The sequence below is a fragment of the Ahaetulla prasina genome, chromosome 6 (genome assembly GCF_028640845.1).
Source record: "Ahaetulla prasina isolate Xishuangbanna chromosome 6, ASM2864084v1, whole genome shotgun sequence".
In the NCBI taxonomy this organism is placed as follows: Eukaryota; Metazoa; Chordata; class Lepidosauria; order Squamata; family Colubridae; genus Ahaetulla; species Ahaetulla prasina.
In genome coordinates this window covers 51,184,011-51,204,607 of record NC_080544.1, presented here as the reverse complement: position 1 = coordinate 51,204,607, position 20,597 = coordinate 51,184,011, and the positions used below count along the sequence as shown (strand labels likewise).

Sequence of the window (20,597 nt, the reverse complement as noted above, 5' to 3'; positions counted from 1 at the left end):
CATTGTTTTGGGAGATCTAAACAAGGCAAACTTAAGGAAAGAGCTACCAAAATACTTTCAGCATGGCAATTGTCCCACCAGAGGCAAGAATACTCTAGACCATTGCTACACAACACTAAAAGATGCTTATCGGTCTTTACCATGTGCAGCTGTAGGACACTCTGATCATTGCATGATTCACCTTGTACCTGCTTACAGGCAAAGACTTAAAGCCACATAACCAATAATTAAATCAGTGAAGACCTGGACAGAGGAATCAAAATTAAAGCTACAGGCATGTTTTGACTGCACTGATTGGAATATTTTTAAAGATACCTCTGCAGACCTGGATGAACTCACAGATACTGTAACATCATATGTCAGCTTCTGTGTAGACCTATGTGTACCTACAAGGAACTTGCGAATATACAGTAACAACAAACCTTGGTTCACACCTAAACTTAAGCAGCTACGACATTCCAAAGAGGAAGCCTACAGAAAAGGTGATAAAATGCTGTACAATCAGGCCAGAAATGCACTAACAAGGGAGATCAGAGCAGTAAAAAGAAGCTACTCTGAAAAGCTAAAGAATCAGTTTTCAGTAAATGAACCAGCAAACATGTGGAAAACTCTTAAAAATATCACCGGCTATGGCAAACCTCCTTCCCAGGCTGAAGGTAATCAACAACTGGCATATGACCTGAATGAGTTTTACTGAAGGTTTGAAAGGAAACTACAGCCACCTATCTCCACAACCCACATCTCAGACACACCAACAACAGCCAAGCCTCCTACAACTGACCCCATTTCATTGGGTTCACAACCCCTAGTGATCACAGAAAAGGAAGTGCAAGACCTATTTCACAGACAAAAGCCAGGAAAAGCTCCAGGCCCAGACAAAATAACTCCTTCTTGCTTAAAATCTGTGCTGACCAATTGGCCCCCATCTTCACCCATATTTTCAATAAATCACTAGAGATGTGCTATGTTCCTTCTTGCTTCAAACGCTCTACCATCATCCCAGTGCCGAAGAAGCCCACCATCAAGGAACTGAATGACTACAGACCAGTTGCTCTAACATCTGTAGTCATGAAAACCTTTGAAAGGCTAGTGCTTTCCTACCAGAAAACCATCACGGATCCACTGTTAGACCCCTTGCAATTTGCATACCGAGCAAATAGATCAACAGATGATGCTGTTAATATGGCTCTGCACTACATCCTACAACACCTTGAGTCTCCAAAGACCTATGCAAGGGTCCTTTTTGTAGACTTCAGTTCAGCATTCAATACCATCATTCCAGACATTCTTCTAACTAAGCTAAACCAACTACAGGTACCGGAACAGACTTGTAAGTGGATCACAAGCTTCCTAACAAACAGGAAGCAGCAGGTGAAGCTAAGCAAGATCACATCAAATACCTGTACAATTAGCACAGGGGCCCCCCAAGGCTGTGTGCTCTCCCCACTTCTCTTCTCTCTGTATACCAATGACTGCATCTCCAACGAGCCATCTGTTAAGCTACTGAAGTTCAGTTCGCAGATGACACAACAGTGATTGGTCTCATTCGAGACAATGACGAATCCGCATATAGACGAGAAGTCGAACGACTAGCCTTGTGGTGCAACCAAAACAATCTGGAACTGAACACACTCAAAACCGTAGAAATGGTGGTAGACTTTAGGAGAAACCCTTCCATACTTCCACCTCTCACAATACTAGACAACACAGTATCAACAGTAGAAACCTTCAAATTTCTAGGTTCTATCATATCGCAAGATCTAAAATGGACAGCCAACATCAAAAACATCATTAAAAAAGGACAACAAAGAATGTTCTTTCTGCGCCAACTCAGTAAGCTCAAACTGCCCAAGGAGCTGCTGATTCAGTTCTACAGAGGAATTATTGAGTCTGTCATTTGCACCTCTATAACTGTCTGGTTCGGTTCTGCAACCCAACAAGAAAAACACAGGACTTCCGCTCTGGCTCCGCTTCGTTGAAAAAGCAGTCTCGTTTAGACTGCTAACCCCGCAGTCTGTAGAGCTGTCAGGACATCGTAAATCATCGTCTGATAGCTTGTAAGTCTATTCCTTCGGGCAAAGAGGGAGAGATGAGCATTCAGGCTGAAGTTGAGACACCCAAAAAAAGCCACAGAAAGTTTCTGGAGGCTTGAGGGGAGTGCTCCTTCCATAGCCTGAAAAGCTCCAGACTGGGGCGGCTCCTGCTTTCTTGCAGGTAAAAAACGTAGCGTCCAGTTTCCACGGCAGATATTGATTTATGATGGATTGTAACGTGGACGGAGCAGAAACTGGAGTTCTAGCATTTGTTTGTAAGAAGACTGCAAGCCCCTGAGGATATATTTGTTGCGAGGATAGGAGAGAAGAAAGCAAATGGCGTTTTGTGGAATGTGTGTACTGGAAACGAAAGTGAAAGAAATGCTTATTAACAGTTAGTGTACTAGAAGATATATAGGAAGATACTGACTAAATGGAAGAAATGAGAATTTTATGATTTATATTTTTTCTTCTTCTTTGGGATTATAGTGATTTAGAAGAAAAGTTTTTTGAATTTTTTTTTAACTTTTTTTGTCCGTTATTAGGTTACATTTAAAAAAAATGGCTTTTAAGCAAATAGTACCAAAAGTCACTAAAGATTTTGAAATTTCTTCAGTTCAGATTCAAAAATTAAAAGAAGAAATCAAAAAGGAATTAAGGAATTTTTTACAGGAGTTTTTGGAGAGTCGTTTTTCAGAAATAGATCAAAAATTTGATGAAATAGAGAAAGAGATGTTGGATTTTAAAGAAGTGGTGGAAGAGCAGAAGAGGGAAATGAAAATGGTAAAGGATGCAATTGCGCAAATATTAAGCTCTTGTATTCAGATGGAAGATAATCTTGAAGAAATCAATAAAGCTAATTTAGAATTGCAAAGGAAAATGGAGGAAATTCAAAAGAATCAAAACAACTGGAACTTAGATAATAAGATGGAAGATATACAGGCAAAGGTAGATGAAGAAAGAGTAATATTACAATATAGATTTATGGAATATGCTATAAGGGTGAGGGGGTTGAAGCAAAGTAGGAAAGAAAATTTAAAAGAGATTTTTACGCAAGCCTTTGCTCAGGCTGGCTTTGTGGAGCCAGAAGACTTTGAGATTAATATTGAAAGAATTTATCGTGTTAATTCTTGGTGGGCAAGACAAAATAGAGTACCGAGGGATGTGGTTATTTATTTTACAACTAAAAAGATTAGGTATGAAATTTTGCAAGCCTTTTATAAAAATAAATTTCAAATATTGGGGCAAGATATAAAAATGATGAAGGAAATTCCTCCTAAAATGTTAAGAAAGAGAAGAGAATTTGCTTTTCTAGTGGATGAGTTTAAGAAACATCAGATATATTTTAGATGGGAAGTTCCAATGGGTTTGTCAGTGAATTTTAGAGGTAGAAAGTATTTTCTTAATTCAGTGATGAAAGCAAGACATTTCTATATTAATGTTTTAAAGAGTGGGAATCCTTTGTTGTTAGATGCTAAGTTAACTGGTTTGGAAACGATGGAAAATAGAATAGGAGAGGGGAGGAATGTTTAAGATGTGAATATGATGATTATGGTTAATTTTTGGAATTGATTTGTTTAGGATATAAATTATAGGATTTTTGTTATTTGTTATTTGTATGGTATAAACCTATGGGATGATATTATTTAATTGTGAAGGATGAAAGTAAATTTTATGGATTTAGATAATGTTGTGGATGTAATGATTTTAACTGTTTACTGTTATATTGTGGATGTAGTTTAAATGATTATTTGTTTTAATTGACAGGTTTATAGATAGTAAAAGTTATGAAGTTAAGCTGGAAATATTGTATTTGAGAGACTTTATTCGAAATGATATTTGATTGATGGAGTAGTATTGGAAGATCGGACATTAAATGTTATGACAATTGAAGAAATATATAAGTGATGAGAATTTGAGTTTGAGAAGCTGGATTGTAATTTAAGAAATGGACTGAAATTTGAAGGAATATACAAGTGGGGGGAAAAATTTGAATTTTAGGAGATGGACTAATTTTTAAAATGGACTGTAAGAAGAATGGACATTAAATGTTATGACAATTGAAGAAATATATGTGATGAAAATTTGAGTTCGAGAAGATGGACTGTAATTTAAGAAATGGACTTATGAAATTTGAAGGAATATATAAGTGGAAAAAATTTGAATTTGAGAAGATGGATTAATTTTAAAAATGGATTTTAAGAAGAAGTAATATGTGAAGTTGGTATTGCTTCTTTTCTTTTTTATTATTCTTTCCTATCTCTTTATTTTTATTGTGAGGGGATTTAAAGTTTTAAATTTTTGAGGGTGGGAGGTTATGTATATTTTGTATATTTTAGCTTGTGATTGTTGGTCATAATACCCGGTATTTGCTCTGGGAAGTCCGTGGGGGAAAGGGTGAGGAGGGGGGGAAAGGGGGGGGAAATGATACATGGATTGATTATTAATGTACAATAATGTTTGAAGATATGAAATAAAAATTTAAAATGATATTGGGGCTGCCCGACTGCCATTTCAGAAAGAAAAGGAGAAAGGGTAGAAGGAGGGAAGAAAGTAGGTAGGAAAGAGCTGAGAAGGAGGAGGGGAATAAGTTTAGATAGGCTGGAAGAAGGGAGGAGTGGGGAAGGAGGAGAGGATGTAGTAAAGTGAAGGAGATGAAGGATCGGAAAGTAGTAGAGGGTAGAGAGGGAGGTTGTGAAGAAAGGAAGTGGCAGTCGGGCAGGCCTGAATCAGTAATAAATAAAATTAATGATTAATGATGGATAATAGTTTGTACATAAATATGATGTTGGAAAATGGAAATAAAAATTATTTAAAAAAGAAAAAAAAAAGAAAAACACAGACTTCAGAGGATAATTAGAACTGCAGAAAAAATAATTGCTACCAACTTGCCTTCCATTGAGGACCTGTATACTGCACGAATCAAGAAGAGGGCCGTGAAAATATTTACAGACCCCTCGCATCCTGGACACAAACTGTTTCAACTCCTACCCTCAAAACGACGCTATAGAGCACTGCACACCAGAACAACTAGACACAAGAACAGTTTTTTCCCGAAGGCCATCACTCTGCTAAACAAATAATTCTATCAACACTGTCAAACTATTTACTGAATCTGCACTACTATTAATTTTTTCATAGTTCCCATCACCAATCTCTTTCCACTTATGACTGTATGACTATAACTTGTTGCTGGCAATCCTTATGATTTATATTGATATACTGACCATCAATTGTGTTGTAAATGTTGTACCTTGATGAACGTATCTTTTCTTTTATGTACACTGAGAGCATATGCACCAAGACAAATTCCTTGTGTGTCCAATCACACTTGGCCAATAAAAAATTCTACTCTATTCTATTCTATTATTTTCAGCATATGCTACAATTAAACTGGTATTTAATTAGATTTTATTTGTTTCTTATTCCTTATTTATCTACTTTGGCTTATATTTCAAGTTTTCTGCCATCCAAATAGTAGTTCTGAAAGTGTTTATGTAGACTTCATGTAAAATAAATTATTGTCAATTTATTAGTGAGAGTTGAAGATTATATTGTTTATAGCTTCTAGCATCATATACTATTCATCATGTAAATTAAAATTACAGAAATATATTTATTGTCTGTTTCAGTAAAACACTAATAGGAATAAAAAAATAACTATAATAATAAAGTATATACTGGAAGGCATAGCATTTCACACACAATATCTTAAAATTGTATTAATTTCTGAATATTATGTGGGCAGGCAAGAAAATATGTTGACATAGCAAGAAAAAAAGCAATGCGCGTGTTTAGGACATTTGGCTGTAATGTTCAATAACAAGAGTTTAGCTTTTGTTAAGTCCAAAGAGGCCATAAGATTTAAGGGAAAATATGCTTCCCTAAGCGATTTATAAAATACTTATGGGCAAGGTATTTGGAAGTATAATTATTGAAAATTCTGCATATGTACTATAAAACCCAAAACAAGGTTGACCTTAGGGACAGCATATGCTGATAAACAACAACAATAATAAAAATCCTAAATATTTTTTGAACTAGATAACACTAAAGGTGGAGTTAAGTATTCTATGATTTAGTGACAATCCAAGCCTCAGTTTAGTTAGGTGACATGCCAAGATGGCATGAAAAGATGTTTCAGAATGTTGTTATTGCTATTCTTCTGTTTAATATATTTCCTAACTACCATAGTATATCCATTTACCAATCAGCATCAATAGACACAGAGATAAACCACATTTACATACTATTCAAAACAGACAATAAAAAGCTGAAAAGGACATAAAACAGAACACATTCTCTCCAATAGCCAATCTCCAACCTTTATCAGTTTTACTTGATCAGCCAGAAATTTCTTTGTTTTCTTGTTACGAAAATACTGAGCTCATCCCCTTGTATTCAAGAGGTGTGATTAAGTCCGTATCTGCTACCTTCCACATGGTCAGATTCATGAAGTACTGTTGGACATATCATCTTTTGGGAGAGAAACTAGAAAAATAGTATCACAGTTTCCTTTTTGGAAAAAGTAAACATCATTATCTAACAGACAATAAGTGGTCAAAATTGGCAATGCTCTATCCTGTCAAGAGTGGCGTTCCTCAAGGCAGCGTCCTTGGACCAACACTCTTCATACTATACATTAATGATCTTTGTGACCATATCGCAAGTAATTGTGTTCTCTTTGCTGACGATGTCAAACTATTTAACACCACAGACAATACATCTATCATTCAAAAAGACCTTGATCATCTAACCGCTTGGTCTAAAACTTGGCAACTCCAAATCTCAACCAACAAATGCTCAGTCTTACATATAGGAAAAAAGAACCCAAACACTAAGTACATACTTGATGGACATTACCTTACAGATGACCCCCATCCCGTTAAAGACCTTGGAGTTTTCATGTCAAATGATCTAAGTGCCAAACCCCACTGCAACTACATAGCAAAAAAAGGCTCTAAGAGTTGTAAACCTAATCTTGCATAGCTTCTTTTCCAAAAACACTACACTACTAACCAGAGCATATAAAACATTTGCTAGACCAATTCTAGAATACAGCTCGCCTGTCTGGAACCCTCACCACATATCTGACATCAATACAATTGAGCATGTCCAGAAATATTTTACAAGAAGAGTTCATTCCTCTGAAAACAACAAAATACCTTATGCCACCAGACTTGAAATCTAGGCTTAGAAAACTTGGAACTCCGTCACCTTCGACAAAACCTAAGTATAACTCATAGAATCATCTATTGTAATGTCCTTCCTGTTAAAGACTACTTCAGCTTTAATTGCAAAAATACAAGAGCAATCAATAGATTTAAACTTAATGTCAACCGCTTTAATTTAGATTGCAAAAAATGTGACTTCTGTAACAGAATCATCAGTGCTTGGAATACTTTACCTGACTCTTGTGGTCTCTTCCTATAATCCTAAAAGCTTTAACCAAAAACTTTCTACTATTGACCTCACCCCATTCCTAAGAGGACCATAAGGGGCATGCATAAGCGCACAAACGTGCCTACTGTTCCTGTCCTATTGTTTTTCTTTTCTTCTTCATATATATATATGCTTATACCTCCTAATATTTACTCATATATATGTTTATATACTATATAATCTTTTTGTATGATGTTGTGACAAAATAAATAAATAAATTAAACAATGTGCCATCTCTTCTGATACTTAAGGAATTTGAAGCCCTATGTTCAGAAATCATTACTGTCTTCATATTTCCAAATGTATCCACCTGTCAATCTAGGGTTTCAAACTTTGTACAAGGCAGATGAATGGGCTGAGTATCTAATTAAAAATATTGTTATATACTATATTGTATATGTTTCAAGCTAATGAATACTAAGGACAATAGTTTGATTTTATAAGAGGATTAGTATCATTTATAGGTTACACAGAATATTTCTGTTTATAATGTTTTTGTAGAATTGGCCTTAACATTATTTCACATTTCTTTCTCTGTCTCTTCAGATTGCGTTTTCACAGCACAACACCATCATGGACCTGGTGCAATTTTTTGTTACTTTCTTCAGGTAGTGTTTCCATTTTTAATCATTATAATGTAATCTGCTAAATCACATCATGTCAATCTTTCTATATTGTATCCCCTGGTTGCTCTTTTTTAATGCTGAGACACTTTGTAATAGCATAGAAATATGCTGTCACAATCATAATAAGTACTTAATTATTCTACCGTATATAATATACATATATTATTGTATGCACTTATGCAAAAGTTATAGTTAATATTTCATGTTAGCTATTTACCTGGCAAACAGTAATATTTGCATACTGAATATTTTCTTCCCATACTTAAGGTTAAGGTTGTACTGTATGGTATGCTTCTGATTTTTTCCAGCTTTTATTTATTTTTTCAGTAGGCTTTTATTTCTGGGTGGTTTTGGGTTCTGCAGCTTATAATATTTTCAGCATAAGAGGTTAAGCCCCTTTCCACTCTACAGCGTTATTAGGGAAGATACCCTGTGGCTCAATTTGTAGACTAGATTCATTCAACATATACCTTTGTTCAACTGTGTTTGATGAATAAATCACAACTGTTCAATACATTAACTTGTTAACAAACTACAAGGGCTGTTTCCTTAAAGCAGATTAATCATATTATGGTATACTGTGCATGGTCAGCCAGGCCATAATTTTATAGGAAGATAGCAAAGAATGTATTATTTTAGTGAAACCATTGTTAAAATTGGTTCTAGCACAACATTAATCAGGGTGAAGCTTGAGAATGAAAAATTGCACTGAATAATGGGAAACACAGAATATTATGCTATCCACAGCAGTTCTATGAATCTTTTAATGTCCTTTATTGTTTTCGGGATAAATATACCCAGTGTTATTTTTGCATTTATTCTGAAAAATTCCAGTAAATCAACTGCAATATTAAAGTTGGATGCTCAACCTTCTTTGTTAATATTGCTGATGGTTTGAAATGTGAACTTGACTTAAAACTGGATAGTTCCAATAGTATGTTAAATAACACCTTGATTCTATGTTAACTAGGGGACTTTCTTGTCTTGTCTTCTTTTTTTTTTAAGCAGATGGTGGTTAAATTCACAAGTTTATTACTTGTCTGCTGCTTAGTAGCATATATTGCAGAACCATAACAGAAACGTTATCTTTCTTATCTCCAGTTTCTTTCATTATATTATCTGATGTTTTCTCAGGTCCTTCCATTTATTTTCAAGATAGGTCTGAGTGATATACAAAGCTGCTTCTGCAGTTTACTCCTATGTTATTTCATTTAGGGATTAGGTAGAATTAATTAAGAATACCAAAGATACATATGAAAATAGAAGCCTATTTTACTATTGGAATTTGGATAATGCTGCAGGAAACTACAACTTGTTTTAAATTTTATTTTATATTTTCATTAAACAATTTAAACTTTTTTTAGCTTTGTTTTTACTTTTATGTTCCTTGAGTATGTACATATAAAGAAAATGCTATGAGCTCAACATTAAACCTTACAATGTTTGTTTGACTGTATTAGGTCTGCAACAGTCAAAACGACAAAATGTATACTTTCTTTATAGGTTTATAGGGTAGACTGTTTATAATTTTTTTTGTTTATATTATATCATTTTAGAAATCACATTATCAAATCTGTTACTATTTGGGTTTTATTATATCTCCACTTTCACACACAGACACACAGAGACACAAACAAAAAATCCTCAATATATTATTCTACATGGAAACAGTCCTAGCAAATGTTGGATTGCCTGTGAGTCCTACTTCCTTTCCCCTGCTTCACAAGTTTCAAACTTGTGGCATCAAGTTGCCGTCACGTGAAGTTTTGTAACTTTTTTCCCTTCATGGAACTGGGGTGGGCGTGGCCTGTGCATGACACATCCAGCCCATGGGCTGCCAGTTTGACACCCCTGTTCTAGTTCATTCAATGGTACAATGAACATGGTAATTTAAATTAATATATCTCCAATTCTAACTCTTATTCAATCTATCTGAGAACCAGTGTTCTGTAAGGGATAAGATGCCTTATAAATATATCCACTTACCCATCCACACTGGACCTGCATGGTAGATTAAGTCCATAACTTTCAATAATGAGACTGTAATGGTTTGATTTGGGCAGATTTGAGTTCATCATCGTAATCAAATATACACATCCTTGACTGTATACATGTTGGGAATAATGACATTGATATATACAGCATGTACAGTATATATCCTCAGAGAAGTGCTAACTCATTCCCTGGTATCTTCCAGTTTTTAAAAAATCAATTTATTTTTATAACTGTATTTGTGCACTATTAGATTAGTTATAATCAGAGATGGGCTGCAGCTGGTTCGCACCGGTTCAAGAGAACTGGTTGTTAAATTTTTTACCAGTCCGGGGAACCGGCTAATCCCACCTCTGGCTGGTCCCGCCCCACCCTGCCCCTCTTGGAGTCCCCCCCGTGTACCCCATTTTGGATTCCAGGTTAGTGCAGGAGGCCTTCCAGGCCCAAAATGGGGTGTGGGAGGGCATCGTGCACCCCCCCTCTCCACACCCTGTTTTGGCTTCCAGGATAGTGAGGGAAAGTAGTTGGGATTTTTGCATGATCATTACTGTGGGGTGAGTTTGAAATGGGGATTTTGCATTATGATTGCTCATAATTAAGTAGGAACCAGTAAAAGAGGAATGGAAAAATCCCTATCTGTAGATCAGTGTTTTTCAGTCTTGACAAGTTTAAGATGGGCAAACTTCATGCTTCCTGGGAATTCTGGGAATTGAAGTCCATGCACATTAAAGTTGCCAAAGTTGAGAAGCATGGGTCTACATTAGAGCGTAGGATTTTCCATTCCTGTTTTATTTAGAGTTTGGTGCAATTAAATAAATCAGTTGTGGTTTCGTTAACAAATAGTGATTAAAGTGGTAAGAATCCTTACTGGACTTTTTGTGAGAAACTGATATTTTAAACATTGATCTGGGCTTTGATGAGTAATAAGAGATTATGGAAATAGTGTAGACAAAAGTTAATCTTAGAGTAAGAGTTTGATATCTATTTTTATTTATATCTGTACCAAAGAAAGTTAGAAGTCATTGTTTTTAGTTTTCCTTCTTTTCCTTTCTTTATTTTCCTCTTACACTTTCACTCTTTTTCTTTCCTGAGCCTTTTCTTTTTTCAAATCTGTTTTTTATTAGTTTATCCCATAGATTTATATTTTTTTGATGTATGAAGGATCATTACTCAGCCATATTTACAGAAATTATATCAAAATTTAGATGAAATCCACTTGGAGCCATCTCATATAATCCAGGCTCTGAGACCCTCTAACCAAACAGTGTTTATCGATAGATGAGAATATTTGTAGCTCAGGATTGAACTGTGGGTTCCTTGGTGCTCTCTGAGCTTGATGGTTTTTTTGCAGATGTTTCATTACCAAACTAGGTAACAACATCAGTCCTAGAATGGAGCAGAGTTTGTTCTTATTTTCATTTACCCTATCAGTGTTGATCAGTTGCTTCACAAAAAGTGTTTTGCTTGGTGCCAGGTCTCTACAGCCTCAGGCAGAGAAGGGCTATTCAGCACCCCTCCCTCAAATGTTCTTTAACATATAGAGTTGCCCAGCTTCCCTTTAGGAACCTCCAATATGCAAACTGTAGTTACTCATCCTAAAATGATTCCTCTTTACCTGGAGCTTCAAAATTTGCTGTTTGCTGTGTAGCTGAGGTGTGTAGCTAAAAGTCAGTCTACCTATAGTATACTTCTGACTTTGGGGATATTTCTTCATAACCAAACAAAAGTGTATTTTCTCTGCAGTTCACACCCCTTGCTTGCTGGATGTCACAAAGCAAAGCCCACATTTTGTAATCATCCCCCGTGTCTCGTTTTGGCTGGCAGAGTGCTGCAGGAGGCTGATTGTTGTCATGCCCCCTGGCCAGAGGTGAAATGTAAAATTTGTTACTACTGGTTCTGTGGGCATGGCTTTGTGGGAGAGGGTAATGTGACTGGGTGGGTGTGGCCAACATTTTTTTTTTACTTTTAAAAGCTTTTTTTTTACAGCCTCTTTTGCCAAAGAGCTTGTAGAAAAAAATGCTTTGAAAGGGTTCTGACAATCCCAACTGAGCTGCGCGATCAACAGAGGCTTTTTTTTTTACTTTTAAAAGCATTTTTTTGGCCGAAGAAAAAATGCTTTTAAAAGTAAAAAAAACCACCTCTGATTATCACGCAGCTCAGCTGGGCATGCGAGAGGGAAGTGGCGGGGGGGGGAAGGGATTTTTGCTACCGGTTCTCCGAACCACCCACCATCATCGCTACCGGATCGGGCAATCCAATCGAAACAGGAGCATTTCACCCCTGCCCCTGGCCATTCCCACCCTGGCCACGCCTACTCAGCCGACAATTAGGGCAGAGAACCATTTGTTAAATTATTTGAATCCCACCACTGCTATAATTGTTCTACATATTGGATAATTGTATTAATGCATAGTACCAATGTAGGATCCATAATTCAAAGTTGCTTTTCCTTGCATATTTTAAAAATATCAGTTATTGAGGACTTCTGAAGATCTAAAAAAAAGTTACACTAAAGAAAACTACTTTGGTGTGTTGGTTAACGCATCTGGGTAAAAATTAGGAAACTGTGAGTTCTAGTTCCACCTTGGGCACAAACCCAGCTGGTATAAAAAGGAATATTCTGCTCCATATTAGTAGGTTATACGGCATAGATAAGTAAGAACAGACTTTGACTCAATCCTAGTTAAGTATATATTTGAATGGATATATAAATGGATAAGTGCTGGGTATTTGGGAGCCTCACATCCATGAATTGAGAGATACTCTGCTTCTGGAACAGATGGCACTCTCCTATTCAGAATTTGGTGAAGGTGGTGAGCAATTTGGGAATCGTCATGAATGCTCAACTCCTATTCAGAACCTTTCTTCTCTGACATGTAGAAAGCTTTAAAAATTTCTTTTCATTGGGCATGAATGATAGATAAACCCATCTTGGGAGATTGCATGTATATTGATAGGTCCAATTCTATATGACTGATATTTCATTTTGTTTGGTAGTTGTCAATATTATTGACTTACATTGTAATTTGGATATTATTGTACTTTGGATTTTATTCATGCATGCTGTTTAGATCAGCATACAGAGTTGGACAGCCAATCAATCTAAAAAATCCCCAAATAAATAACTAGCTAATTAATTAATTAACTAATTTATTTACCTCTTTAATATACATTAGTAAAAATAAATTAATAAGTCCTATATTAAATAATAAAGGATTGAATAATTTTAAAACTTTTTAAACTATATAAATTGAAGACATTTGTATATTGAATAAGTAATTGTATTCCTCACTTTTGCAAAATGAAAATAACTTGCAGCTGGGATACCTATGTTACTTTTTTCTTTTTCTTTTTTAATTTTTTAAATTAACATTTTTAGTAAACTAAGTAAAAACTAAGAAACATTAAAGTACAAAAAAGTAAACTTGAAGTTCAGAAGACACAGGGGAAAAAAGAAAAAAAATAATGACTTCCAACCGTCACTACACTATGCGTAAATTAACATAGTAACCTTTTACCCTTTTTTACAACTACATATATTAAAAAAAAATCTTCTTTCCATAGCCTAACTTTTATCTAAGCAAACTACACAAATCATCATCTTTTCCATTCTGGTTCAGCGAAAAAGTCCATTAGAAGTATCAAACAAATAGTTTATCCCTGCTCAAATTGTCCAACTTTATATTCCTTCTTTTTGCTTTTCACAATCTTGACCTTTAATTCATTCCAGTGGCATCACAGATTTAATATTTCATCAGCTTTTTGCATTCAAACTTGCCTTTAAAGCTTTCAGCAGCCTTGTTTGCCAATCCCATAAAGAGGCATCATCCAGAATTTCTCGTAACAGCTGTTCCATGTCCACATCCTTTTCTCAATTTTTCTTTTGTATTTTGGTAATCTCAATTTTGTTGTCTTCCATGCCTTCAAATACTATAGTGTCAGATAAGAAATGCATCTTTAATTGTTTTTCATAATCTTTTAACAGTTTCACTCTTGAAACTATCATTTTGTAATATTAGTTATTAATATTTGAGTCCATTTTCAAAGTATATTTAAGACAAGGAAAAGTTACGGCTGGCTTAGCTAGTTTAACTCCTTTCTGCCAGATGCCTTAGTTCCTTCTAGTGTTCATCATGCCTCACTTCCTAATATGGGCTTACTTCTTTTTCAGTCATTTAACATTATTAATATATATAAAAAGAAAATTCTGGAATAATTAGTCAAAAAAATACATAAACATCATTTATTATATTCTTGTTATGCGTTACGTACTGGGAGATGAAAAAAGTACCATGCACAGTTTGCAATTCTTATTCTGAAATATTTACATATAATGAAATGACACATGTGCATCCATTCACATGTCACATTGCTAAGCAAATTTCCCTTCCTAAAAGAAATACAATTTTTTAGCCATGAAGGTTAGTATTATGTTTCCTTTTGAATAGATGCATAACTTTAAATGAAACAAAAATGTCTAACAGAATCTTACTTAACAGATCAGATCTTTTATTTAGTCTAGATTGTGTTCCTTTTTTAAAAAAATATATTATAAGCATAAAGCTTCTTCTTTTAAAAAGAAATACATGATATGAGAATAAATCAAACATTATACTTTATTTCATTATATACAATCAGATTTGCTAAAAACGTTACTATTTGTAATTAGGAAGGAATCTGATTGACCTCATTTAGGATTAAGTATCAATACATATTTAGACCACATATAATTTTTCAGAATATTGTCCATTTTGTACTTATTTTTAAGGCATGTAGAAGACAGGGAAGACAAGATCTAGGAAATTATAGAACTTCCTTGGAAGAAATACACAATAATACCAAGGATCAAGATGACAAATATCTGTCACCAAGAACTGATTCAGTGGCTCTTAATTAGCTTTTTACTTTTTAGCTAGGAAATGAGAGATTTGCAGTTTCAAATATATTCAAACATCAGTGTTCGTTATAAAGTCCCTGCCTCCCTCCCTTCCCAAGACAACCTCTTCCCCCACAAATCCCATACGGTAAAACTATTTATTTTTATTTATGTATTTATTAAATGTATATGCTGCCCATCTTACCAATAAGGCAACTCTAATTATTATCACAATCTCTAATTGTGCTAGGTGCTTTGGATACCCTAATATTTTCAGTCATAGATGAGATACTTAAAATGTATTCAGCCAGTGTTCACTATATAATAAGGCAGAATATTTCGCTATAACAGAGGCATGCTCTGTTGTACTGTTAAAGCTCTAGGCTTAAAATTAAAACACTAATAACCTGTGTTGTGTTGATGACATTACTCTGTTAGCTGAAAGAAAAAAATGATTTGGAATCTCTATTAATGAAAGGTAAGAAGCATGGCACTAGCATTAAACAAAACCATAGTAATAATAACACATACTGCTAGATTTAGAATTTATAATGAACAACATATAATTACAATAAAGTGACCAATCGTCCTCCTTTAGGAGGACAGTCCTTCTTTTGTAAGTTCTGTCCTCTCTTAAAAAGTGTCCTCCTACGTGTCTTCCTTTTCGGTAAATCTTTGTATTCAATCGATGCCGATCTGATGTGTTGCATATGATGTGACATACTTGTATTTGACATGACGATTCGTCAAGGCCTGGTACAGTGTGGCGAGATGCAATTATGAGATGCATGTGCTCCACACAGGGGAATTGTTTTGAGAGAGTGTGCCGCGTGCAAGAGTGCACCGCAGGCAGGTGGCTTTGTTTACTTCCTACCCAAACACGATACGGCATACACGCACACATTAGACTCATTTTTTCTCAATGAATATTCAATCTATACAGGTAAGCACAATAATTCACGTTTTATTAATTCATTATCTATTTAATAATTTCCACATATGTATAATTTTATTTACAAGTTTATTTGCTTATGCTATTGTTTCAGTTTTAATAATTAATTTTATTTATTCATAATGAATGTGCTTGCATTGTTAGTGTAGCTCTATATTTTATTTTTAATTTTAAATTTCATTTAGGGATGGAAAAATCAAAAAAGAGGAAATGCCATTTCAGCGATAAATTGAATAAGGAATTTCCATTTCTCATATCAAAGAAGGATAACATTGTTTCTGCAATATTTGCAGCAGAGAATTTTATATTGCAGTTGGGGGCAGAGCAGCTATTACGAAACACTTGACCACCAAGAAACATAAGCAATCATCAGTTGCATCTGCTTCCAGTTGTAAAGTAACAAGTTTTTTTAAAACTTCAAATTATTCTGAAGATGAAAAACAGTTAGCTACAATGGAGGGAATATTTGCATTTCATACCATAATTTACAATCAAAGTTTTTATAGTATGGATTGTATAACTAAATTATTGAAAAAGTTTCACGACGCTAAATTTTCATGCGCCAGGACAAAATGCGAGGCTATTAAATTACCATGACAAAATACTTACAGAAGACTTGGAAACTGCAGCATTTGTAACAGTTTTATCTGATGCATCCAATCATAATGAAACTAAATTGTATCCGATACTAGTAAGATATTTTAATGTTACCAAGGGCATTCAAGTAAAAATTTTAAATTTAGAATCCATTGAGGGCGAAACTGCTGAAATTTTGTCAAACTATCTATACGAAGTAATAAATGAAAACAATTTTAAATCCAAAGTTGTTGCACTAACAGCTGATAATACAAACACAAATATTGATGGGTGAAGATGCAAAGGGGTGAATAATGTGTATGTAAAATGACAAGATTTACTCCAAAAGAAAATACTAGGAATAGGTTGTAATGCACATATTTTGTCAAATGCAGTAAACACGGCGTCATGTGCCATGCCAATTGATGTAGAAGTAATAATAACTACAATTTATTTGTATTTTAGTCGTTTTACTGTTCATGTGGCTATTTAAAACAGTTTTGTGAAGAAACGAATGTTCAATACTTAGTCCATATTCAAAAGTTAGATGGCTTGCTCTAACACCTGCTGTAGAGCTTGTTCTACAATTATTTGAGCCCCTCTGTTCATATTTTTAAATTTAGACAAATGTCCTAAAATCCTGGAATCATTTTTCAATAATGAAATATCTGAGATATTAATGATTTTGTACATAATCAAGCATCTAATTTTCACAAAACAGTTCAAAAGATTGAAGGTGAACACATTTCAGCTACACAAGTTAGTCTTATTTTGAATGACTTTATCCTTCAATATACCGTATATACTCGAGTATAAGCTGAGTTTTTCAGCACGTTTTTTGTGCTGAAAAACGTCCCCTCGGTTTATACTCGGGTCTATACGGCTTATACTCGAGGTTTTTTTTTTCTTTTTTTCACATTTTACCGGACGGAAGCCCTGCCGGTGCAGTGAGAGGGCGGGGCGGGGGAGCCGCCAGCCTTCTCAGCTGAGGGAGGGAGGCTTTCCCCAACCGGTAGGTGCCTCATTTCCCACCCTCGGCTTATACTCGAGTCCCCAGTTTACCCCAGTTTTTGGGGTAAAATTGGGGACCTCGGCTTATACTCGGATCGGCTTATATTTGAGTATATACGGTAAAACTTGATTTGAAGAAAAAAATTCTTCCTTTAGTTATAAAAAGAAAATTGTCATACTTAGAAGAATCAAATCTGGGCATAACGGAAAAGTTTATCAAAGAAATGCAGAATTTTTACCAAACATGTTTTCAATGTATCAAAGAATGGTCTGAAACAAACATCACAGGAAATAACAGTTTTCAATGGTGTTTTTTGACTTCATCGAAAGTATATTGGACAGATATTGAATCTTGTGTTGAGTTTTTATCTAAAGAAATGCCAGACATTAAAATAGATGACAATCGTCTCTTTGAAGAAATTAGAAGACTAAATGTATTTTTAAATTCTGAAAAATTAATACAGTGGGAAAATAAACACATTGAAATTGATAAAAGATGGGTGGAAATATTCAGCCATTTCAAAAATGAACATATTCCATGTGAAAATTTATTTATTCTTGTTCAATTTATGCTGTGCTGCCCTGGAACTAATGCAGCAGTTGAAAGCGTTTTTTTCAATTGCTAATAATTTTTGGAAAAGTGAGAAATTGAGATTGAATGTTGATACTCTAACTGCAGCACTTGCCGTAAAATTCAATATAAAGGATATTTCTTGTTCAGATATTTCCAATATATTGTTAGAAGATGATACATTGACAAAAAATATTCATTCAATGAAAAAGTACTCATTTAAATAATAATTAATAGGCATGTAAACATAATTACAATATAAAATGTTATTGTTAAAATGTTTTTTATTATGCATTTATCATATTATAGTGTATTCTATATTATTGTTGCAATGAATAAAATGTTTCTTTTATTTACGATATTGTTTTTTTCAATTTATTTGTGTCCTCCTCATTGTAAAATAGTTGGTCACCTTAATTACAATGAAGTTACAATGACAATGAAATGGTGAATAATTTCTATATTTTAGGATTAACTGTCAACAATAAAGAAACCAGAAGTCAAGAATTACGTTAGCATTTGGTAGAGTAGCAATGAAGTCTTTGGGGGAAAAAAAATCAGCTGCCCTCCCAGGTCTATTCTTACAAAAATCAGAATTAGGCAGAAAGCACTTTTCTCTCTCATAGCTGTGGTAGCAAAAGTTGGACTTTTATAGAAGTAGGATAAAAAGGGTATTGGCAATTATGAGCTGGTTTTGGAGAAGTACTCCTAGAACATCATGGAAAACCAAGAAAACAAAAATGGATCATAAACAAATTAATCCAGAACACCCATCTAAAACACAAATGACCCAGGTTCAAATTATCATACTTTGGACACTTCATGGAAGGATCTACTTCTGTTGAGAGGCAGCACAATGGGTCAGCAGCACAATTGGACTAGCCCAATGTTGGACTAGTCGGCTGGAAAGGAGGCAGCCTAGGTTCAAGATCTGAGTGCCACACTCCTGTCTTCGCCCCAGCTATCTAGCAGTTCGAAAGCATGCAAACGCAAGTAGATAAATAGATACCGCTTCAGTGGAAAGGTAACAGTGTTCCATGTGCCTGGGCACATAGGCATGCTGATCACATGACCTTAGAAATCCACAGGGACTCCCTTACTTTTTTACCTCCTTCCATTGAGAAGTCAGTAATGCTAGGAACAGTAGAGAAAAAAGAAGATGATAAGGTGGTATTTATTTATTTATTTATTTATTTATTTCGATTTTTATACCGCCCTTCTCCCGAATTATAATTATAGTTTTATTCCTGAACATTTTGGGAAGAAGAACAGGAATACTATTTTTAGTATGATAATAGAAAGAATTGGTGATTTGAAAACAATTCAAATGAATCAAAGTGATTCAAAGTCAAAGTGACTTTGATTCAGAGTCAAAGTGACTTTGTAAGTCAAAAAAGAAACTTCAAATTTACTTAGTTATTTCACTAGCAAATATCATTTTATTCCTCCAGGGGTAATATAATACTGGACACCTTGTACACATCACCAAGAATAAAAGTATGCTAAGATATCACACTGATACCATAAATATTCACAGTGAATTGAATAGAATTGTTGGCTTTTTTAATAAGGAAATAATGAAAAACATTCCATCTTTGCTTACTATTTTATTATCTTAACTTACTGCTGACTATCAATGTCTCTCTGTAATTTAGAATGAAATTTAATATCTCTCTGTAATCTAGAATAAAATTTAATGACAAAAAAAAACCAATTAAAATTGACAATAAACATATGTTTTAAAAGAAAGAATATTGTAACAAATTCCTAAGAATTTGCGTATGGAGTTCTACACAGTAGAGTTAAATCCAAATCACTGTAAGACAAACAATGTATTAGTAGCCTAGACAAAAGCCATACAGATCAATGCAAAATTCATTTTCAATTTGGACATTTGATCCAAGTTAGTTTAACAGTTCAAATTAACAGAAAAGAACTTCAGGGAGGCTTATGGTGCTGGTTCTAGTAATATCTCATAAAGCCCTATATGGTTTGGTGCCTAAGTAGTTCTAGAATCAAGTAATCTAACAGATATTATCCCGACCAATGTGATTATCTGGGGAAAAGTAACTAGAAATAATCTATTTCTAGGAACTGGGAATGAGATTGAAGCTAGGAATTTGAATAGTTTCTTACTGAAAATCAACTTGCCTCTCCTGATATTATTCAGAAAGCCACTTAAAACTGAGTTCTTGGGCAGGACTTTCAAAAATTGAAATGACTCCATGCGTGGTGATTTTTTAAATAATAATAGTACTAATCAGATAGGGATATTTTTAAATTTATTTTATTAAGAGCATTACTCTTACTAATCTAGCTATCTATCATCTATCTATCTATAGCTAGAAAGGCTTTAACCATATTTTATTCATTGCTGATTGAAATATGGTGACATTTGAATGAAAAAATATAGTTTTAAATTAGATGGTTAAAAACATTCCTAATTTCAAAGGGCTTCAAGACTTGACATTTGCCCTGGCCTTTAGAGTGGATAGTTGATGTGTCTTTCTTCTTTTCT

The 20,597-nt window shown here is 34.4% G+C and overlaps 1 protein-coding gene across 3 annotated transcripts in view; it reads left to right on the top strand.

Annotated features, from left to right (window-relative positions):
- Window positions 1-20,597, top strand: part of ATRNL1 (attractin like 1) — a 618,957-nt gene that overhangs the window by 228,498 nt on the left and 369,862 nt on the right. For 2 of the 3 annotated variants that reach the window (XM_058187058.1, XM_058187059.1), the window contains exon 25: window positions 8,022-8,083. In XM_058187058.1, coding sequence (XP_058043041.1) covers window positions 8,022-8,083 — 62 coding nt within the window. Of the gene's footprint in view, window positions 1-8,021; window positions 8,084-16,106; window positions 18,439-20,597 lie in introns of those variants that run through there. The other variant, XM_058187060.1, reaches the window with a different exon arrangement.